We start from the raw sequence: 24562 nt of genomic DNA on the forward strand, positions 1-24562 counted from the left end.
GAATGATGTAGAGTGTTTCTGCAACAGACTATATTATATGTATTTACATTTAAGACTTTGTACTGTATTGTTGTTGTTTTCCAGCACACACATAGCCAGCAGGCATATTTGGAGATGGTGGACACCACACTGGCTCAACTAAGCAAGAATTTGTCTGAAGCTATGAAGATCTTGCAAGATGGACAAAGGTGAGACTGGAACTTCTTGCAGTATAATTATAAGTCAATGTTCAACTACTGTGCTAGACGTGACCCTGGGGAACCCACGGGGTCGGTTGCTAATGGTATTTTGTTAGGAGAAAAGAGTTCTTGGGTGCTCCAGGTTAAACAACATTTTCAACAATTAGGGCTGCACGGTTAATTGAATTTTAATCGTGATCGCGATATTGACTGCCATGATTATACAAGATGATAATTGGCAACATTAACATTTAAAAAGCCAGCTTCGTAGTACTTCATGTACAGTATGTCAAATCAAGCAATTTCAGTCATCCTACCACCAGGGAGCAAACACAAGTGACTTCGTTAAGCTTCGGGCAGAAAGAAGGGCGGAGTGAATACCTAAACAATTCTGGCGAGCGCGTACGGTGAGCAATTTGAGGGGGAAAAAACTTCAAAGAATTTTGTTTGAATCTACTGTCGTTTGTATGCTGTAGAGTCCATTTACCTGTATGGGACAATATCAGCCGACTGCGAAGAAAGCCGCACGTAGCAAGTGCCGCACGTCTTCATTCAGGTCAAGAGTAGGACACGATAGCAACGCTGAAATTGGTTTTGCTGCCGCAGTACTGAGATATCAGGTTTCAATCCTACCTTAAGAGCCTTTAGATGACAATGTTTCCCACATGTTTGCATGCTTAAATCCTAGGCTTTTCTCAGCCCCTAATATACCGTACTAGCTTTCAATTGATATCAATTTTAAAAAATCCGATCCCTCCATACTCACTTTGAGTGATTGTAGTTCTTTTAGCAGCTTCTCGTCAGCACAACCGTGAGAGTGATTGGCAAAAATTTGAATAAATTGGGTTTGAAAGGACCAAAAATTAAGTCCATATTCACTTCGAGTGATTCTGGTACTTTTGTACAATTTTTTTTTCTGGAAAAAAAAAAAAAAAAACTAAGACTGTTGTAGGTGTTGTTACAGGTCGGTTGTAGTATGTGGTTGGTTCTAAGTAGGCTTCATATTTTTCATTGGTTTGCACTCAGCAATTAAGTTAGCTGTGTTGCCCTGTGTGCAACATTTTTGCCATAATTATTATTTACTGTTTTTTCCGGACTATGAGGCACACTGGTATATCAGCCGCTGCAGCAAAATATGAACAAAAAATGATTTTTGTCACGGATAAGCCGCAGGTAATAATATCAGATCTTTATGCAGAAAGATGGTATATGGAGTTTATAATTATTTTTAGTTATTTAATTTTTTTGTAATTGTCTGCTAACAGCCTCCCTTTGTTTTATAGTTTATTGTAGTCAACATAACACCCATCCATCCATTTTCTAGAGCCGCTTATCCCCACAGGGGTCGCAGGCTTGCTGGCGCCTATTTCAGCTGGCTTCGGGCAGTAGACAGGGGACACCCTGAACTGGTTTCCAGCCAGTCGCAGGGCACACAGAGACGAACAACCATTCACGCACCTAATCACACCTAAGGACAATTTAGTATGTCCAATTCACCTGCCGTGCATGTTTTTGGGCGTGTGGGAGGAAGCCGGAGTGCCCAGAGAGAACCCACGTGGACTCGGGGAAAACATGTAAACTCCACACAGGAAGGCCAGAGCCAGGTGGATTTGAACCTGGACTTTTGAACTGTGATCCGAGCGTGCTATTCACTGCGTCACCGAGCCACCCTGAACATAACACATTCTACATAATTCATATATTGTACAATCATAAATACACAAATAAAATCACATATACTGTGTTTTGTAAATAAAACTTACACCACAAATTTACCCAAAATGTTATACATTCTCTTATCAAATTTAGACATATATAATTTTAATAATATTGTTGTGCTGTTACCTTCCACGTGTGATGGCGAAGCGTGGGTGGACAGAGTCATATGACAAAAGTTCCTCCTTTGTACACTTTACTTGCCTCCAATACGCACACAGGTTACAATCACAAGTGAACGTTCTTTAAGATACACTCTGCGTTGTTCTTGGCCTCTAGCTCGGGCACAGACAGCGTTTAGTGCAGTGAGCCGCGAGTACCAAACAACAACCAGAGAACAACAACTTGTCTCGCAATGACAGCTGCTAATTCGGTACAAATGTTGCATTCAATGACCAAACTTTGCTCGGAAAACTAAAACAATGAATTGGTACATAACTATAGGTCATCAACATCTTAACTGCCTTACACTACCCCCCCTTTAGGAATACTGAGTCCCTTCAGTACTTGGTAATGTAATCAAAGTTGCTTAGAGTTAGTGTAATCATACACATAAACTAAATTATAAACTTTTAGTCCATAGAACCAACCTAACCTGCATCTAGGTAATAACACATAAAACATATTTTTTACACTCAATTTAAACACAATTATTGAACTTTCCTTATAACATTTAGCTTTATGCTACTTGCAACTAGTGTCCAAATCTCTCTGGTCTATGAACTAGGCGACCACTTGATGTTTGAAAAGTCTCTGCCAATGAGTTGGTATCGCCTCGTCTTCTTCTTGGCTGAGATGCTGAGGTGCTGGACTGAGGTAATTCACATTGACTTTTGGACTCCATTGAACATGTGGTCATCTCGCATGGACCTTTGGACTCCCCACCTGGATCGCCTGGCAGCAGCAGTGGCAGTAGGGAAATGTCATTGTCAATGTCTTGGAAGCCTGGAGGTTGGCAATGCTGTAGCACTTCGCTTCTCTGCCACAAAACCCAAACAGGCACTACCTCACTGTCATAGGGCTGGAGCTGGTGGTGATGCATTATGGCGCTACGCTTTGGACCTTGGATCTCGTACAGTACAGGACCACGTTGTGCATCAACAATCATAGGGTCCTTCCAGAGTTCTTGCAACTTTGGACTTAGTCCTTTCTTTTTGGTGTTGTCTTTAATGAATACCAGGTCTCCGACGTTGTATGAATGTTCTTTTTCTCGAAGATCATGCACCTTTTTCTGTCGTTCTTGTGCAACACGAAGGTGTTCTCTCGCCATGTTATGCACCTCTTTCAGATTCTCCTCCAGCTTGTAAATTAATTCCGACACTTCCAATGGATCAACTTTGAGTTTTGTAGTACCAAATTGCACACCTTGCGGCTGGTGAACCTCTCTACCAAGCAAAAGTTTGTTGGGTGTGAATCCTGTTACTGCATGTCTTGAGCTGCGAATGAGCTGCAGTGAGCAAAGGCAATTTCTCATCCCAGTTCTTTTGGTCTTGGTTTACGTAACGCCGGAACATTTGCAAAAGAGTCCTGTTGAACCGTTCCACCTGTCCATTGGATGAGGAATGGTAAATCATCCTAGTTTTTGTAATCTATAGGAGGTTGCACACATCCCGAAACAGCACACTCTCAAAATTGCGACCTTGATCAGTGTGCAGCTCAAGAGGAGCTCCAAATCTGGCGATAAAGTCATAGACTAACTTCCTTGCAGTCCTTTCAGCACCTTTAATCAGGGACAGGGAATGCTTCAACCCATCTTGTGAACTGATCAATTATGACAAGAATGTACTTGTTACCAGAGCTGGACATGGGGAAAGGACCAAAAATGTCAAGATGTAAGCGGTCTAGGGGTGCTCCAACTTGGTAACTCTGCATTTTGGCTCTTTTTGTTGGCCCTGTAGTTTTGCATGCACTACAGTGTGAGCACCGCTTCACAAACAAATGCACATCTCCCCCCATGCTATACCAATGGTAGTTTTGACGCACACGCTCCAGTGTTTTCGCTTCAACCAGGTGACCAGAGTACGGTGGGTTGTGGCACAACTGTAGGACATCTTTCTGCATGGAAGTGAGAACTAGAAGTAAAACTGTTGGCTGTTGGTCTCAAATTCTCTTCCAGGAGTAATAGAGGACCCCTTCTTTCAGTGTGATTTGGCGCCAACAGAGCCAGAACTTTCTTACTGCAGGGCTCTCAAGCATCACTTCATCCCTGGTGGGCAGCGTCCCGGTTTCCTTCCACGTGTGAAGAGTGCTGAGGACAGGATCTACTCTCTGAAGTTTTGCTGGTTGCTCCGGACTAGGGGACTCGAGCCAGTTGACTTCAGAGATCTCTACCGATGGTTGATTGTTTTTTGACAACGTGTCTTGACAATTTGCATATTTTGAGTCTCAAAGTACCTTATTGCAAGTGGCACCACATCATCATCACTCATGAACTTTTCCCACTGTTCATGAATTTTCCGACAGTATGTGCATCCTTTACATGGCAGGTCCGACAGGCTGATGCCAACCTGGTAACAGTCACAATTGTCCACATTTCCTCTTGGCAACCTTGACATGGCATCCACATTGGCGTGTTGTTTACCAGCTCGATGCTCAATGTGGAAGTCGTATTGGCTCAACTCCTCTATCCAGCGAGCCAACTGTCCTTCAGGGCATTTGAACCGGAAGAGCCAAGTAAGACTGCCATGGTAATTTCTAATAAGGAACTTTCGACACAGTAGGTAGTGGCGGAACTGATGTGTGAAACTGTCAGAGAAATCTCCAAAAGAAGACTAGGACAAGCCTAGCTGCTAAGCAGCAAAAAGAGTAACTCAGACCAGCCAAGATTGACTTTTCTATACCATGGAATAGGGAAAAAGCTTGGACGAATGAACTCTTGCATTCTCTAACGCTAATTCACCTGCCCAAGCGCCCCTGCCTGGTTTTTATTCATTCAGCAAAGCATTGCACATTACAAGACATAACAAAAAGAGCCAGTCGGGCACCACCAACAGCTGGGCCAAGGTCCCAGCTCCCACTTTCCTGCGTCAACAGCTTTATCTAAGGACTGGGGCGAGATGAACTAGGACTGCACACATGGATAGCCATGCACACTATTCTAGACAAGAAATAAGCACATAATGATAACAACCTAATATTTGATTTCCTTCACAGAAACGGACAACGATGAGTAGTTTGCGACGAGTGACACAGTACCTCTTCTGAGCTAATGAAAGGCTGCTGCTGGCATAGGTTAAAACTCGCTCCTCTCCCCATTGGATTTGTGACAGGACAGCTCCAACACTGTGATTTGAGGCGTCCGTATCAAGAATGAACCTGCCTTCAGCACGAGGATAGCCCAACACAGGCGCTGTGGTCAGTTTTTCTTTGAGCGTTGTGAAAGCAACTTCATGTTCATCAGTCCACTGAAAGACAGTTCCCTTTTTGAGAAGGTTATAAAGAGGGCTCGCCAGCTCTGCAAAGTTTTGAACAAACTTCCGAGAGTAGTTGCACAGTCCAAGGGACGCTTGCAGCTCTTGCAGGTCGATGGGGGGGCTCCACTGCTGCACATCCTTGATGAGGGCAGGGTTTGGTCTGATACCTCTCCCACTGACGATATGGCCAAATAAAAGAACTTCCTCTTGCAGCAGGTGGCATTTGGATGGCTTTAGTTTCAGTCCATGATTTTTGAACCTCGGAAATACCTGCTCAAGCCGATCCAAGCTTTGATCCACACCGTTGCCGATAACGATGACATCATCCAGGTAGACAAGAAGGATTTGCCACTGAAGGCCTCTGAGAACAAGAACCATTGCTGTCTGAAATGTACTTGGTGCATTACATAGTCCAAATGGCATTCTGGTCTACTCGTAAAGACCCCATTTGATGATGACTGCTGTCTTGTCACAGTCTTTGCTATCCTCTGCCAATAGCCAGATTCAAGGTCAAGGGTTGAGAACATGTTAGCTTCACCAATAACATCCAGGCATTCTTCAATCTCTTGCAATGGATATGCATCTTTGACAGTTAGGCTGTTCAATTTAAGGTAGTCAACGCACCACCTCACCCCTCCATCTTTTTTCCGTACTAGGATTACTGGGGAGGCCCATTCTGAGGCTGATGGTGTGATTACACCTGTTTCCAACATGGCTTTAAGGTGTGCTTCCTCCTCCTCTTAGAACCCAAGCGGTGTTCTTCTCACTGGTTGGCGCACGGGCGGACCCAGTGTCAATCTTTTGTGTAACGGCAGACATGTAACCTAGGTCAGCATCATTCTTGGCAAAGATGGATTGGTAGTCAAGCAGCAGTTGAGTGAGCCGTTGTTGGTGCTCTTTACTGAGAACTTCGCTTGTTGCAGCGATGAGGCTTTGAAGATGGTCGGGGATGTCAAGGGTTGTTGCTACGCTTCCCACCACCAATGACGGTGCATAGTCTGCATGGTTAGTTTCTACAATTCGCTCAGGCACACAAGTTTTCAGAGCAAGCTTCAACAAGAATACCAAGGCAGACTCCTTTTGCACACCCTTACTGGCACCTTTTTTCTCATATTGACAAGCACACTCCCAGATGTTACATTATCTGTAATGTGTAATGGCTCCAGCACAGCTGTAACCCCAGGTTTTGGGTTCTCCACCTCACCCCAAACGATGCATTCAGATGAAGGTGGGATGGTCACGGCTTGTCCCAGTATTACTCTAGCCACACTGTAGTCCGATTCATCATCTCGTACAATTATTGATGGTACAAGTTCATCTCCAATGAAGACCTTGCCATGGGCGTAGACAACAACATCATGCGATTTCATTAAATCCAGCCCCAAAAGAACATGGTCCCTTATGGAAGCTACATGCACTTCCCAGGAAATAGTCTTGGATCCAATTTGAAAAGGTCACTCTTTTTGGTGCAGCCAATCTGCCGGCCTTGTAACTGTGATCTGAGTCTACAACTGAGTTGGCGAACCCCTGTCTGATTGCAGCTGGAAATCTTGATGTTTGTCACAATGGTTATGTGCAGTTATTGGACTAATTGGTGGAACACAGTCTTTTCTGAAGTGTTCTGTTTCGCCACACTTGAAACACGGGCCAGCTACCGCACGTTTGGGCTGGGTGTTTGCGAATGTCATCTGGTTTGTTGCACCTGCTGGTATTTTTGCTTTCGTTCTGGACCTTGGCTTTGGGTTGGTTTGGGCTGTTGGTGTCGTGCACTTAGAGACAGGAGATTCCCAACTTGCAGCTGCAGACTCTCGAATTTGTTAAATTAAGATTTCCCTTAATCCATTAGCGTAACAAACTGGTCAACAGTGACATACTGAGGAGTCTAAACCCTGCGGGATATCGCAGCAGGATCTAAAAGCATGTCTCCATCAACCCATGCGATGCGCCTGGTTCGGTTCCTTATCTCAATTTTACGGCACACTGTGGCTTTGAAGTTATGTTCATAGGCCTCCACAAACTTTTGTGCATCAACACGAGAGCTCGGCTCACGGTTCATGACTTCGTAGGCCACCTTTGGTTCCGTAAGCCCTTAAGAAAAGCATCGGTTGCCAGCTGGTCCTGAAGCTGAAGATCAACTCCTGGGTAGGCAAGTGTGACAAGGCGTCTCACCTCCTCAGCAAATTCAGCAGATGTCTCACGGCCCTGACGCAGTTCTCCGAGCTTCCTCCTTATTGTGGTTGGTGGAGCCATTTTTCCAAAACGTTGGGTGAGTTGCTCTACAAGTAGAACATAATCGTCCCTCGTGCGCTCAGGAAGTGAGCTGACATACCGCACTGCAGCGCCTCTCAAACATTCATGTAGCCTGTCCACTCGTTCCAAGGCACTCCATTCATACTTTCTGGCTTGGCGTTCAAATGGCATTAATAAAGATTCCCAGTCATCAGTTCCATCAAATATGGCTAATTTACATCTCTGAGGTTCTGGCATGTTGTTGAAATAGACTCCAGTATTAGGTTTCCTGCTTCCATAGGTGGTGTGGGGATATGAGGTCTCATGCTCCGCGTCTCTCACTTCTCGGCGTTTTATTGTCTCGCTTGTTGGTTCTGAGTTTCCAAGAGAGTTTGCAGCCATTTTGCAGCTATTTCTGCCTCTGCTTGGCTTGCTGTTGCTCCTTGTAATTCCTCCGTCATTTTCGCTCTGTTTTAATTGCGTATTATGTTCACTTCGTTGCTACTTCCGGTTGTGCTCTTATCGTGAAAGGGCGGACCGGAAGTTGTGTGCGGCGATGCTGCGTCAGCTCAATATTGATCCACATATAAGGCGCACCTGTGTATAAGGTGCACCATCAGCTTGTTTGAAAAATTAAGGCTTTAAGGTGTGCCTTATAGCACGGTACTTTATTTATTTTAGTTTATTATTATTTTTACTTATCAAATCTTGAAGCTATGTGTCCGGTTCACCAAGCCAATTACTGTCAACCCGAGCGTTTGTCCAAAAGAAAGAGAGAAGGCAACGATTATGCTCATGCATGAGGAGAACGAGACAGGACCACAAAGGCTGCAGTGCTGCCGCGCTCTGAGGTACTTCCTCGTTCCCCTTAGTTTTATTATTCAGAGGTCCCTAGGTTACATGTAGGTTCCGGCCCTAAAGGGTAGAGATGCATGGGGGAGCGATGTATGTGACCGGAACCCAAAATCTTGTAATACATCTTGTGACAGCTAAGCGCACGCGTGTAGGTGTGTGGGTCAATGCAGTATGCAGCAACACGTTCCAGTAAGAAGGGTGCTTGGGTCCACCGCATTTCTCCACCCGACTTCTTCTTTCTTGGGGAGCCTTCCAGGTGACCCTGGTCCAGGATGTTGTTCAATTGTTGCTTGACAGGCCCTGTCTGAGAAAAACTTCAACAACCACCAGCACACGGCCTCAAGCACTCTTGTCATGAGTGGAACATGTTGCTATCCTAATGATAAGGACAGGGTGTCAAATGTATAATCACATTGAATCAAAACATTAATAAATCACTTCATCAATCAACATAACATCTAACACATGGGTGATTAGTACATGTGCTCTACTTCCCTGAGTATTACTGATTGCTACATTAAGGACATAAATCGACATGGTCCTATTTGATTGACACATCTGATTAAAAACATTGATTAAGTACACAATATATGTAAAGGATTCCTAAATTTCTCCAACACTATGTTTATATATACTGCTTTTTTAAAAAAGTGCAATAAATAGACATGTTTGACCAAACTATGAATAATCGTGATTAATAACCGTGATCGCAATATTGACCAAGATAATCGTGATTATCATTTTGGCCAAAATCGTGCAGCCTTATTTTCAATTGAGTTCAGTTATATTTGGTTTTTGGTTGCCAATTTTGATCAACATTTTTTGGTAGCCAAATAATTTCATCAATTTTTAATCATAATGTTAGCGTCATAAGTATTCATCTAGGATTCCGGAAATGTTTAAAATAATTAAAACGGACTTAGAGGGTGTTTTGTCAGCAATTCATTTAGATCTCCATTTCCACACAAGCTGTATCTGCTGTTTTCAATGTCTCTCTTAAGTTTGAATCGAGTGTTTTGAAAGAAGACATCAAAAACAGGTCGAATATGGCTCTTACGGAGGCAGAGTTCCCTACCCCTGAGTTAGAACCACTCCATAAAACAGGCTTCTCAGATAAAAGGTAGAGGTAACTAACTTTGACAGAAACCTGATAAATTAAATTAAATTAATGATTGTGTTCATATAAATATGTTCTATCAATTAAAGGACTCAAGGAAATGTAATAATGCATGCCAATAAACAAAATTGTATATTTGTTGTGTTTTATCTACTAGAGAGCTGGAGGAAAAAGCAGAGAGGTCACTCTTCTGTAGACCCAACATACCTGGCCCCCTGCAGGAAGAGTAAAATGCACACTTCCACACATCACACATATCACACATAAAACAAGCATGGCATATTTAATATCAAAGGTGGGCACTTCGTCAGCTTTGACCAACTGTCCGTCGGTCACAGACGCACCCGTTTTGCTGACGAATGACGAGAATGCTAAAAAAAACGTGAATTACAAATGTCTGAAACGTGAATTACAAATGTCTGAATTACAAATGTCTGAATGGCAATTTTCATCCGTCGTTGCAATTGGCGGGATGATGTCCCTTTTGCTTACAAATTATAATTATGTTCAGTTGAGTGAATCTGGATTGGCTCGTTTCACTACTTATTATTCAGAGCTATAACACAGCTGACTTTATTTATTTGTAGTTGCTCCCTTTTTCTGTCCTGGTTTCAGTTTTCTTGCTGAGAGCATAGGAGTACACAACAAATTTGCATTGTTTCTCTGATTGGCTGCTGGCCAGGAAATGCTAAATATATTATAATTCCTTAAATAAAGACATTTTCTTGTAAATTCAACCTCAACAAGACTTTTGTTTTACTTGTAGTATATGTGACAAATTTAGATACATGTTAATAAACTGTCTTCTATAGTTAAGGGCAGGCACGTAAATGTCACATAAAGCATGATTATGCCATCCTGTGGACATGATTGTTAATTGCACTCCTGTTCCCTGCATTTCTCAAATGTGGGGTATTAAACATGCTGGTAATTATTGCCTAAGGTTAAACCCCATAGCTGGTTTTATTTTTGTTTTACACTTATAGTACTGTGTTTTGTATCAATTGCAGTGTAGAAAGCAACTGTAGAACCGCAGACATGGTGTTAACTTTCAGTGCAAGTACTAAAACAGAAAAACAAATTAGTTTGAGTGCAGCCAGTAGTAGTCCAGCACCTGACAAATCACGGACCAGAAAAAAAGGTTGAATGTCGCCCTCTGGTGGTGGCGGAATTTTGGGCAACAATACACCAACAGACTGACGGACCGACGATAACAATTTTGTCTGGCTTACAAAAAAAAACGACGGACCGACGACAACCGAATGGGTTCGAGGCTCTGATGAATGATGAATGTCGGGTCAGCAAAAAAATGTAAGTTCCTCTGCTTAATAAGCAATATCTAGACAAATCGTGACAATCAAATTTGTTTCATGCAATGCCGTAGCAAAAATTGCCATTCAAGTTTATCATTGTATATTTACTGTATATGAACATTTAAAGAGTCTAAATGTAATACATTATACCTGCACCTTTCTTGTGCAGTGGTCACGATGTTGCGACCATACTCCACCTTGTTCACAGTCTCATCCATGAAAAGGAGGCAGAGGATAAGCCAGCCCCACAGTAAGTGACGAACTAAACATAGTGCCATTATCTTCATTAAATGTAGCGGTAAGGGGGTAAAAGCCAGTGCCTTCTTGTGCCCGTCCCAAGCCCGAATAAATACAGAGGGTTTTGTCAGGAAGGGTATCGGATGTAAAATTAATGCAAACTCAAATATGCGACTTCCATACCAGATCTGTCGAGGCCCGGGTTAAGAATGACCGCCTCCAGTGCTGTTCACCTACAAGGTGCTTGTGGAAATTTAGCTACTGTTTTTCGGAACAAGGAAAGCAGGAAAACTGTGCAGAATGAGAGAGAGAAGAGGAACACAAATAGCCTAGAGCTGAAATGATCAATCTTGAATTCAGGAACTATGACAGGTAAAGGTAGAGAGCTGGTTGCAAGAGAAGCAAGTTAGACATACTGTATGTACAGGAAACCAGGTGGGGAAAGGCAGCAAGACTAGAAACCTAGGAGCTGGGATCAATTTATTCTGTTATGGCGTAGATTGGAAGAGAGAAATGAAATAGAAATGATCTTGAAAGAGGACTTAGTTGGGAATGTTCTGGAGGTTCAAACAGTATATGATAGCAATGAGTTTAAAGCTAGGAATCACAGGTGTGATGTTCAATGTTGTTAGTGGGTATGCAGTGCTGCCAGACTGGCAAACAGCTTCTTCGACCCACAAGCCATCCAGATTCTCAACAAATCCCTCCCAAACTAATCTGCCTCCTACTGCATGCATAAACAATGTCTTGCACTAATATTTTGCACAACATGATATTCTGCACTACATTAGCAGCATCATTGTCTTTGTTGTTTATTGCTATTATTTATTTATTGCTACTTAACGCTTCTACCCACAAGCCATCGGGATTCTCAACAAATCCGTCACAAACTAATCTGACTCCTCCTGCATGCATAAACAGTATCTGCACTAAAATTTTGCCCTACATGATATTCTGCAATACAGCACCATTGTCTCGCTTTGTTCTTTTTTGCTATTTATTTATCGCTCAATTATGGAATGTAGCCTGCTGAAGTCTTCATGAAGAGTAGAGAATGATACCTTCACTCTTGCCCTCTGGAGATTCTGAGATTGTTGGGCATGTCACGGGCAGTTGTTTTGGGGTCTTTCTTTGCAGTTCTCATAATGTTTCTATCACCAACTGCTGCTGTTCTTCTTGGTATACCTGTTCGACATCTGTTACTTATTACACCTGTGGTTTCTGCCTTTCTTCAAGACATACCAAATGGTTGTACTAGCTATGGCCAATGTTAGTCCAAAGGCTCTAATTGAGTTTTCAGCTTCTTTCAGCTTTACAATTGCTTGTTTCTTCTCCATAGACAGCTCTCTGATATTCATGTTTGTTCCACCTCTTACTCCATAATAAAAACACAACTCTGAAACTGAGCACTACAGCACTGTTAGTGCACTCTCCATAATAAAAACACAACTCTGAAACTGAGCACTACAGCTATCAACTGATGTTTATTCAAAACACCTGAGCAACAAAACTGACCTGTCTCATTTTGTAATATTTTTGATCACGCAAAAATGTAGCAGTCCTTTACAAACCATGTTCTCCTCTAATTGTTGTATCAGATCCAGATGTAAATACCTAAAAATCAAAGCGGAAACATTGAGTTTTTGTCTCGTATTCATATATATATATATATATATATATATATATATATATATATATATATATGCATGTGCGAATGTAGCTGGTGACTGCGGAAGCATACTCGTTCAAATCTACGGTGTGAGTGGCTTCACACGCGACAGCGCTTTTAAACACGTCCCAGTTTGTGCAGTCAAAGCAGTCCCGAAGCACTAAATCAGTTTCATCAGTCCACACTTTAACAGCTCTACCTACTGGGGAAGCCCACTTGAGAAGTTGCCTGTAGGACGGGTATAGGAATATGGACATGTAGTCAGCTCTTCCAAAGTGGCAGTCTTGTTAGCACCTTTCATGTCTTTTGGTGTCATACTCAAATATTTCCAGTCTGCCGGAAAAATAAAAGAATTGTCTTCAACGTTCCAATACTTTCTGAGGTCACTGTACCTCTTTGCTCTGGGAAACACTGGAGAGAATGTTTGCATGAACTGCTTATTGTGTGAAGGTGAAACCTTCACACTTATGTTTTTCTCCACCTTTATTATTGTGTGAAGGTGAAACCTTCACACTTATGTTTTTCTCCACCTTTATTGTGTGAAGGTGAAACCTTAACACTTATGTTTTTCTCCACCTTTATTATTATTATTGTGTGAAGGTGAAACCTTCACACTTATGCTTTTCTCCACCATTATTATTATTATTTTTTTTTTATTCCGACCGTTTTTTAGGTTCGTTTTAACTCTTTCCCGGTTCATTCATTTCATACCGTTCAAACTTCATATCATTCCACATATTCATGTTTAGTGCGGGTCTATTTTTCAAGTTTCAACTTTTCATCGTTTTCCTACAATTTAAGTTTTTGTACCGTAAAAATGGCCTAATGTTAAGTGAATGGGGTGGTTTTCGTACTTTATTTTTAAACTTTAACGGTTTCCGCATTTCCTATGTCCCCGTGGCTCATGGGAATTGTGTACCGTATTCCAACTTCATGTTCGTGGGTTCAATCCCAGGTTGCATCTTTTCGCACATTCAGTCTTTTTTTTTTCCAGTTAATTCAGTATTTTCTTTTGGTTTCAACGCCTTCCCAGTTCATCCAATTCATGCCGTTCAAACTTCATATCATTCCACATATTCATGTGAAGTGCTTTTGTATTTTTCAAGGTTCAACTATTCATCGTTTTCCTACAATTCACGTTTTTTATACTGTTCATATTTAAAGAATTTAGCCTTTTCAAACTGTTCTTACTTTCATTTCATCTTACTTTTCATTCCACAGTTGAACTTTTCTCAGTTTTTTTTAACTTTGTATTATTCGTAATTCTTCACAGATTCACGTTCAAACATACGTCATTCTCTTTATTTAAAGCTTTCACAGTGTGGTCTGACACCGCCCACCCGTGGCCCAGTGGTAGAGTTGTCATCTTCAACATGTCCGTGCCCCGGTTCGGGCAAATCGCGTTTCACGTTGACAGTTGTTTTTTCTCTTCTGCTTTTACTTCGGATCATCCACACTTTTTTAATGATTCAAACATTCGTTTTTTTTTCAGTTTTCAACTTTGTGCTATTCATATTTTTTCACACATTCACATCATTCCACAGTTCAACTTTGTATTATTCATATTTCTTCACATTAACATTATTCCACAGTTCACTTTCAGCTACAATTCAAGTTTTTCTACCGTAAAAATGGCCTAATGTTAAGTGAATGGTGTGATTCAAAAACATGCAGGATACAAGCCCTCGAGGACTGGAGTTTGACACCTATAGTTTAGTTACACAAAGTACTTCATTTCCCATGATGCCATCGGGTGGACATCTTAGACCACTGAAGACTCCAACTCCCATCTGCCCTCATGGGCGGCCATCATGGATATGTTTTTAGACGTCTCATTACCTCTCACTTCTGCTTCCACCAAGTACAGCATCTGGCTTGGTGAACTCAGCTTGATTCATACATTCAGTTTTTTTTCAGTTTTTCAACTCTGTATTATTCATATTTCAAGCAGTAAAAAAACTGAAAAAGTTGGATTAGGGATCATTTTTAAACTCCTGATAATGAGCTAATCATTTGAATGAGGTGGATTGAATGAGGTGGATTGTGGATTGATGTGAAACAGTGAAGAATTGTGAATAATACAAAGTTGAAAAACTTTGTATTTTCTCTTCTGCTTTTACTTCGGATCATCCACACTTTTTATGATTCAAACATTCGTTTTTTTTTCAGTTTCTCAGCTTTTCAACTTTGTAGGATTCATAATTTTTCACAGATTCACATCATTCTACAGTTCAACTTTTTTCAGTTTTTCATTCATCTTCAAATTCCACAGTTAAACTTTTTTTCAGTTTTTCAACTTTGTATTCATATTTCTTCACAGATTCACACCATTCAATCGTTCCACATAATTCCACTATTCAACTCCCAACCCTTCAACAGTTTCACCTTCACACGCAATTTCTTCAGAAATTGCACATTTTCTAGTTATTGTGTGAAGGTGAAACCTTCACACTTATGTTTTTCTCCACCTTTATTATTATTGTGTGAAGGTGAAACCTTCACACTTATGTTTTTCTCCACCTTTATTATTATTATTATTTTTTTTATTCCGACCGTTTTTTAGGTACGTTTCAACTCATTCCCAGTTCATCCAATTCATGCCGTTCAAACTTCATATCATTCCACATATTCATGTTTAGTGCGGGTCTATTTTTCAAGTTTCAACTTTTCATCGTTTTCCTACAATTTAAGTTTTTGTACCGTAAAAATGGCCTAATGTTAAGTGAATGGGCTGGTCTTCGTGCTTTATTTTTAAACTTTAACGTTTTCGATATTTCCCATGTCTCCGTAGCTCATGGGATTTGTGTATCGCATTCGCACTTCATGTTCGTGGGTTCAATCCCAGGCTGCGTCATTTTTTAGTTGTGTGAGTCTTTTTTAGTTAGTGCGGGTCTATTTTTCAAGTTTCAACTTTTCATCGTTTTCCTACAATTTAAGTTTTTGTACCGTAAAAACGGCCTAATGTTAAGTGATTGGAGCGTTCTTCCTACTTCCTTTTAAAGCGTTCATGGTTTCGTCATTTCCCGTGGCTCAGAAGTTCTGATGACGTATATCTACTACATGTTCGTGCGTTCGATCCCCGCTGTGTCTTTTCACACATTCAGTGTTTTTTTCAGTTAATTCAGTATTTTTTTTTTGGTTTCAATTCCTTCCCAGTTCATCCAATTCATGCCGTTCGAACTTCATATCATTCCACATATTCACGTGAAGTGCTTTTTTATTTTTCAAGGTTCAACTATTCATCGTTTTCCTACAATTTACGTTTTTTATACTATTCATATTTAAAGAATTTAGCCTTTTCAAACTGTTCTTACTTTCATTTCATCTTTTCATTCCACAGTTGAACTTTTTTCAGTTTTTGAACTTTGTATTATTCGTAGTTCTTCATAGATTCACGTTCAAAAATACTTCATTCCCTATATTTCAAGCTTTCACAGTGTGGTCTTACACTGCCCCACAGTGGCCCAGTGGTAGAGTTGTCATCTTCAACATGTCCGTGTCCCGGTTCGGGCAAATCGCGTTTCACGTTTACAGTTCAACTTTCAGCTACAATTCAAGTTTTTGTACCGTAAAAATTGTCTAATGTTAAGTGAATGGTGTTGTTAAGAAGTTTCTGATTATACTTAACGATTTCGTGTTTGAATCGTTCTGTTATTACTATTTACGTCTGGACATGTTTCTCCTGTGGTCATGTGATCTTCCTAGCAACCGCCTAGCAACTAATCACAAGTTGTGTTTCATTCCTGCACTACCAATCAGGACTCTGTTTACACTATCATAGGTTGTTTTGCTCTTTCACCGGTAGTCGGCAGGTATCGTTGTAACGGACAGTCATTTTTTCTGCTTTCAATCATTCTGTGGATTATCTCATTCCTTTCATTATTATTCCGTGCGTCCATGAGAATGTAAGTACAGTTTGAATATGTTGTCCGTTCGTGGTTTTGGATACATGTTTACGTTTGCACTGCTTCACTTTGTCCATTAATGTCTAAGTTGTTATTGCACCTAAGTTTGGTATAATTGCTAAAAGCAAATATACCGTACTTTTCATACTTCACTTTTAGTATTCACGTTAAAGTTTCATCCACAAAATGTGCATGTTTGTCGCATGTTTGCCGTGTGTGCCAATGTGATCTTTCCGCCGTAAGGGAGTGACGTCACCGCCCACTCAAATCTATTCGGCTCCATTAACCCTTTCCTACCTAACGCACATTTTGGAACGATTGGGTTGAATTCATTCTTCCTATCATTGTACGGTATGTTTGCCTGTGTTGTTTATGTTATTCTAAGCTAATATAGAGTCATGTGAGCATATGATGTAACATATTGTACAATGTTAGTTATGTTAGTTATCAATGTTTAGTGAATGTTCTCTGCTCTCCTTTGCAGAGACCACACACCCACAATCAAACATAGAACACACACAGAACACACAAACACAGAAACACACACACACCAACCCAGATAAATAAATAGAACATTATATACAAATAAAGAGTGGCATGAGAGTGTGCATCGTCTTTATGTTCTGGCCGGACAACCTGATAAGATTGAGGATCCTCTGAATCAGTCAAGTACAGTCCTTTCAAGGAGGTCACAAGTTTGGACGCTACTCCGACACCTCCATTACAGGTGTGATTCAAAAACATGCAGGATACAAGCCCTCGAGGACTGGAGTTTGACACCTATAGTTTAGTTACACAAAGTAATCCATTTCCCATGTTGCCATCGGGCGGCCATCTTAGACCACTGAAGACTCCAACTCCAATCTGCCCTCATGGGCGGCCATCTTGGACATTTTATTAGACGTCTCATTACCTCTCACTAGTGCTTCCACCTAGTACAGCATCTGGCTTGGTTAACTCAGCTTGATTCATACGTTTTAGTTTTTTTCAGTTTTTCAACTCTGTATTATTCACATTTCTTCACTGTTTCACATCAATCCACAATCCACCTCATTCAATCCACCTCATTCAAATGATAAGCTCATTAACAGGAGTTTAAAACTCCAGTCCTCGAGGGCTGATATCCTGCATGTTTTTGAATCACATCATTCACTTAACATTAGGCCTAATGTCACAGATTCACACTATTCCAGTTCAACTTTTCTCAGTTTTTCAACTTTGTAGGATTCATAATTTTTCACAGATTCACATCATTCTCCAGTTCAACTTTTTCAGTTTTTCATTCATCTTCAAATTCCACAGTTCAACTTTTTTACAGTTTTTCAACTTTGTATTCATATTTCTTCACAGATTCACACCATTCAATCGTTCCACATCATTCCACTTTTCAACTCCCAAACCTTCAACGGTTTCACCTTCACACGCAATTTCTTCAGAAATTGCACTTTTTCTAGTTGTGTGAAGGTGAAACCTTCACACTTATGTTTTTCTCCACCTTTATTATTATTATTATTTTTTTTATTCCGACCGTTTTTTAGGTACGTTTCAACTCATTCCCAGTTCATCCAATTCATGCCGTTCAAACTTCATATCATTCTACATATTCATGTTTAGTGCGGGTCTATTTTTCAAGTTTCAACTTTTCATCGTTTTCCTACAATTTAAGTTTTTGTACCGTAAAAATGGCCTAATGTTAAGTGAATGGGCTGGTCTTCGTGCTTTATTTTTAAACTTTAACGTTTTCGATATCTCCTATGTCTCCGTGGCGCATGGGATTTGTGTACCGCATTCGCACTTCATGTTGTGGGTTCAATCCCAGGCTGCGTCATTTTTTAGTTGTGTGAGTCTTTTTTAGTTAGTGCGGGTCTATTTTTCAAGTTTCAACTTTTCATCGTTTTCCTACAATTTAAGTTTTTGTACCGTAAAAACGGCCTAATGTTAAGTGATTGGAGCGTTCTTCCTACTTCCTTTTAAAGCGTTCACGGTTTCGTCATTTCCCGTGGCTCAGACGTTCTGTTGACGTATATCTTCTACATGTTCGTGCGTTCGATCCCCGCTGTGTCTTTTCACACATTCAGTGTTTTTTTTCAGTTAATTCAGTATTTTTTTTTTGGTTTCAACTCCTTCCCAGTTCATCCAATTCATGCCGTTCGAACTTCATATCATTCCACATATTCACGTGAAGTGCTTTTTTATTTTTCAAGGTTCAACTATTCATCGTTTTCCTACAATTTACGTTTTTTATACTATTCATATTTAAAGAATTTAGCCTTTTCAAACTGTTCTTACTTTCATTTCATCTTACTTTTCATTCGACAGTTGAACTTTTCTCAGTTTTTTTAACTTTGTATTATTCGTAATACTTCACAGATTCACCTTCAAACATACTTCATTCCCTTTATATAAAGCTTTTTTACAGTGTGGTCTGACACCGCCCCCCAGTGGCCCAGTGGTAGAGTTGTCATCTTCAACGTGTCCGTGTCCCGGTTCGGGCAAATCGCGTTTCACGTTTACAGTTGTTTTTTCTCTTCTGCTTTTAATTCGGATCATCCACACTTTTTTAAGATTAAAACATTCGGATTTTTTTCAGTTTTCAACTTTGTGTTATTCATATTTTTTCACACATTCACATCATTCCACAGTTCAACTTTGTTCAATTTTTCAACTTTGTATTATTCATATTTCTTCACATTACCATTATACCACAGTTCAACTTTCAGCTAAAATTCAAGTTTTTCTACCGTAAAAAATGGCCTAATGTTAAGTGAATGCTGTGATTCAAAAACATGCAGGATACAAGCCCTCGAGGACTGGAGTTTGAAACCTACAGTTTAATTACACAAAGTACACCATTTCCCATGATGCCGTCGGGCGGCCATCTTAGACCACTGAAGACTCCAACTCCCATCTGCCCTCATGGGCGGCCATCTTGGATATTTTCTTAGACGTCTCATTACCTGTCACTTCTGCTTCCACCTAGTACAGCATCTGGCTTGGTGAACTCAGCTTGATTCATACATTCAGTTTTTTTCAGTTTTTCAGTTTTCAACTTTGTTTTATTCATATTTCAAGCACTAAAAAAACTGAAAAGTTTGCTTAGGCATCATTTTTTAACTCCTGATAATGAGCTAATCATTTGAATGAGGTGGATTTGAATGAGGTGGATTGTGGATTGCTTGAAACAGTGAAGCATTGTGAATAATACAAAGTTGAAAAACTTTGTATTTTCTCTTCTGCTTTTACTTCGGATCATCCACACTTTTTTACGATTCAAACATTCGTTTTTTTTTTCAGTTTCTCAGTTTTTCAACTTTGTCGGATTCATAATTTTTCACAGATTCACTTCATTCTCCAGTTCAACTTTTTCAGTTTTTCATTCATATCTTCAAATTCCACAGTTCAACTTTTATTCAGTTTTTCAACTTTGTATTCATATTTCTTCACAGATTCACACCATTCAATCGTTCCACGTAATTCCACTTTTCACCTCCCAAACCTTCAACGGTTTCACCTTCACACGCAATTTCTTCAGAAATTGCACATTTTCTAGTTATTATTATTATTTTTTTTTTTATTCCGACCGTTTTTTAGGTACGTTTCAACTCATTCCCAGTTCATCCAATTCATGCCGTTCCAACTTCATATCATTCCACATATTCATGTTTAGTGCGGGTCTATTTTTCAAGTTTCAACTTTTCATCGTTTTCCTACAATTTAAGTTTTTGTACCGTAAAAATGGCCTAATGTTAAGTGGATGGGCTGGTCTTCGTGCTTTATTTTTAAACTTTAACGTTTTCGATATTTCCCATGTCTCCGTGGCTCATGGGATATGTGTATCGCATTCGCACTTCATGTTCGTGGGTTCAATCCCAGGCTGCGTCAATTTTTAGTTGTGTGAGTCTTTTTTAGTTAGTGCGGGTCTATTTTTCAAGTTTCAACTTTTCATCGTTTTCCTACAATTTAAGTTTTTGTACCGTAAAAACGGCCTAATGTTAAGTGATTGGAGCGTTCTTCCTACTTCCTTTTAAAGCGTTCACGGTTTCGTCATTTCCCGTGGCTCAGATGTTCTGATGACGTATATCTACTACATGTTCGTGCGTTCGATCCCCGCTGTGTCTTTTCACACATTCAGTGTTTTTTTTCAGTTAATTCAGTATTTTTTTTTTTTGGTTTCAATTCCTTCCCAGTTCATCCAATTCATGCCGTTCGAACTTCATATCATTCCACATATTCACGTGAAGTGCTTTTTTATTTTTCAAGGTTCAACTATTCATCGTTTTCCTACAATTTACGTTTTTTATACTATTCATATTTAAAGAATTTAGCCTTTTCAAACTGTTCTTACTTTCATTTCATCTTTTCATTCCACAGTTGAACTTTTTTCAGTTTTTTAACTTTGTATTATTCGTAGTTCTTCATAGATTCACGTTCAAAAATACTTCATTCCCTATATTTCAAGCTTTCCCAGTGTGGTCTTACACTGCCCCCCAGTGGCCCAGTGGTAGAGTTGTCATCTTCAACATGTCCGTGTCCCGGTTCGGGCAAATCGCGTTTCACGTTTACAGTTCAACTTTCAGCTACAATTCAAGTTTTTGTACCGTAAAAATTGTCTAATGTTAAGTGAATGGTGTTGTTAAGAAGTTTCTGATTATACTTAACGATTTCGTGTTTGAATCGTTCTGTTATTACTATTTACGTCTGGACATGTTTCTCCTGTGGTCATGTGATCTTCCTAGCAACCGCCTAGCAACTAATCACAAGTTGTGTTTCATTCCTCCACTACCAATCAGGACTCTGTTTACACTATCATAGGTTGTTTTGCTCTTTCACCGGTAGTCGGCAGGTATCGTTGTAACGGACAGTCATTTTTTCTGCTTTCAATCATTCTGTGGATTATCTCATTCCTTTCATTATTATTCCGTGCGTCCATGAGAATGTAAGTACAGTTTGAATATGTTGTCCGTTCGTGGTTTTGGATACATGTTTACGTTTGCACTGCTTCACTTTGTCCATTAATGTCTTAAGTTGTTATTGCACCTAAGTTTGGTATAATTGCTAAAGGCAAATATACCGTACTTTTCATACTTCACTTTTAGTATTCACGTTAAAGTTTCATCCACAAAATGTGCGTATTTTTTCGCATGTTTGCCGTGTGTGCCAATGTGATCCTTACGCCGTAAGGGAGTGACGTCACCGCCCACTCAAATCTATTCGGCTCCATTAACCCTTTCCTACCTAACGCACATTTTGGAACGATTGGGTTGAATTCATTCTTCCTATCATTGTACGGTATGTTTGCCTGTGTTGTTTATGTTATTCTAAGCTAATATAGAGTCATATGAGCATATGATGTAACATATTGTACAATGTTAGTTATGTTAGTTATCAATGTTTAGTGAATGTTCTCTGCTCTCCTTTGCAGAGACCACACACCCACAATCAAACATAGAACACACACAGAACACACAAACACAGAAACACACACACACCAACCCAGATAAATAAATAGAACATTATATACAAATAAAGAGTGGCATGAGAGTGTGCATCGTCTTTATGTTCTGCCGGACAACCTGATAAGATTGAGGATCCTCTGAATCAGTCAAGTACAGTCCTTTCAAGGAGGTCACAAGTTTGGACGCTACTCCGACACCTCCATTACAGGTGTGATTCAAAAACATGCAGGATACAAGCCCTCGAGGACTGGAGTTTGACACCTATAGTTTAGTTACACAAAGTAATCCATTTCCCATGTTGCCATCGGGCGGCCATCTTAGACCACTGAAGACTCCAACTCCAATCTGCCCTCATGGGCGGCCATCTTGGATATTTTATTAGACGTCTCATTACCTCTCACTACTGCTTCCACCTAGTACGGCATCTGGCTTGGTTAACTCAGCTTGATTCATACGTTTTAGTTTTTTTCAGTTTTTCAACTCTGTATTATTCACATTTCTTCACTGTTTCACATCAATCCACCTCATTCAATCCACCTCATTCAAATGATAAGCTCATTAGCAGGAGTTTAAAACTCCAGTCCTCGAGGGCTGATATCCTGCATGTTTTTGAATCACATCATTCACTTAACATTAGGCCTAATGTCACAGATTCACATTATTCCAGTTCAACTTTTCTCAGTTTGTTAACTATGTAGGATTCATAATTTTTCACAGATTCAAATCATTCTACAGTTCAACTTTTTTTCAGTTTTTCATTCATCTTCAAATTCCACGGTTCAACTTTTTTTCAGTTTTTCAACTTTGTATTCATATTTCTTCACAGATTCACACCATTCAATCGTTCCACATCATTCCACTTTTCAACTCCCAAATCTTCAACGGTTTCACCTTCACACGCAATTTCTTCAGAAATTGCACATTTTCTAGTTATTATTATTATTATTTTTATTATTCCGACCGTTTTTTAGGTTCGTTTTAACTCTTTCCCAGTTCATTCATTTCATACCGTTCAAACTTCATATCATTCCACATATTCATGTTTAGTGCGGGTCTATTTTTCAAGTTTCAACTTTTCATCGTTTTCCTACAATTTAAGTTTTTGTACCGTAAAAATGGCCTAATGTTAAGTGAATGGGGTGGTCTTCGTACTTTATTTTTAAACTTGAACGGTTTCTGTGTTTCCCGTGTCCCCGTGGCTCATGTGTATTGTGTGACGTATTCCACCTTCATGTTTGTGGGTTCAATCCCAGGTTGCGTCTTTTTGCACATTCAGTTTTTTTTTTCAGTGAATTCCTTATTTTCTTTTGGTTTCAACTCCTTCCCAGTTCATCCAATTCATGCCGTTCAAACTCCATATCATTCCACATATTCACGTGAGGTGCTTTTGTATTTTTCAAGGTTCAACTATTCATCGTTTTCCTACAATTCACGTTTTTTTATACTATTCATATTTAAAGTATTTAGCCTTTTCAAACTGTTCTTACTTTCGTTTCATCTTACTTTTCATTCCACAGTTCAACTTTTTTCAGTTTTTTAACTGTATTATTCGTAGTTCCTCATAGATGCTTCAAACATGCTTCATTCTTTTTATTTAAAGCTTTCACAGTGTGAATTGACATTGCTCCGCCGTGGCCCAGTGGTAGAGTTGTTGTTTTCAACATGTCCGTATCCTGGTTCGAGTCCCGGTTCGGGCAAATGAAGTGTCACGTTGACAGTTGTTTTTTCTCTTCTGCTTTTACTTCGGATCATCCACACTTTCTTATGATTCAAACATTCGTTTTTTTTTTCAGTTTCTCAGTTTTTCAACTATGTAGGATTCATAATTTTTCACAGATTCACATCATTCTACAGTTCAACTTTTTTCAGTTTTTCATTCATCTTCAAATTCCACAGTTCTACTTTTTTTCAGTTTTTCAACTTTGTATTCATGTTTCTTCACAGATTCACACCGTTCAATCGTTCCACATCATTCCACTTTTTAACTCCCAAACCTTCAACGGTTTCACCTTCACACGCAATTTCTTCAGAAATTGCACATTTTCTAGTTTTTTATCATTTTGCCTTATTTTTATGCACCTATTTCAGTCTGGAATAAAGATTGATGGGAGTAATGGGTAAATGATAGAGTGATTTACATTGGTCTCTTTCAAATAAATAAATAAAACTCTGTTTTGTGTGTCTTTAGGATTCCGAATTTTGGTGAGCAGGGTCACATGGCACTATTGGGCCACAGCCTGGCAGCTTACATTTCAGTGCTGGACAGAGATCGACTGCGGAAACTGATCACTCGGATCTTGTCTGATACCACACTGTGGCTCTGTAGATTGTTCAGGTAGTCTTATCAAAATTCAATTAATGATTGTGATTGAAACATTGTCGTCATGTTTAAAAGGTTCGAGACATGTCAGTTAAACAAAAATTTCACTTATGTTACATTGTAACTGTAATTTGAATCAAAATCATTTAGTTT

General features: G+C 39.8%; 1 protein-coding gene across 4 annotated transcripts in view; it reads left to right on the forward strand.

The window, feature by feature from the left end:
- Positions 1-24562, forward strand: part of pdxdc1 (pyridoxal-dependent decarboxylase domain containing 1) — a 158437-nt gene that overhangs the window by 1283 nt on the left and 132592 nt on the right. For all 4 annotated transcript variants that reach the window (XR_015868126.1, XR_015868125.1, XM_088436402.1 and 1 more), the window contains exons 2-5: positions 85-188; positions 9667-9735; positions 10992-11072; positions 24278-24424. Coding sequence is in view for 2 of the 4 variants with exons in the window: in XM_088436402.1 (XP_088292528.1) it covers positions 115-188; positions 9667-9735; positions 10992-11072; positions 24278-24424 (371 nt within the window). In the remaining 2 variants the exon portion in view is untranslated. The remainder of the gene's footprint in view (positions 1-84; positions 189-9666; positions 9736-10991; positions 11073-24277; positions 24425-24562) is intronic.

This window comes from Hippichthys cyanospilos, chromosome 16 (genome assembly GCF_059441005.1).
Source record: "Hippichthys cyanospilos isolate Australia breed blue-spotted pipefish chromosome 16, RoL_Hcya_1.0, whole genome shotgun sequence".
NCBI lineage: Eukaryota > Metazoa > Chordata > Actinopteri > Syngnathiformes > Syngnathidae > Hippichthys > Hippichthys cyanospilos.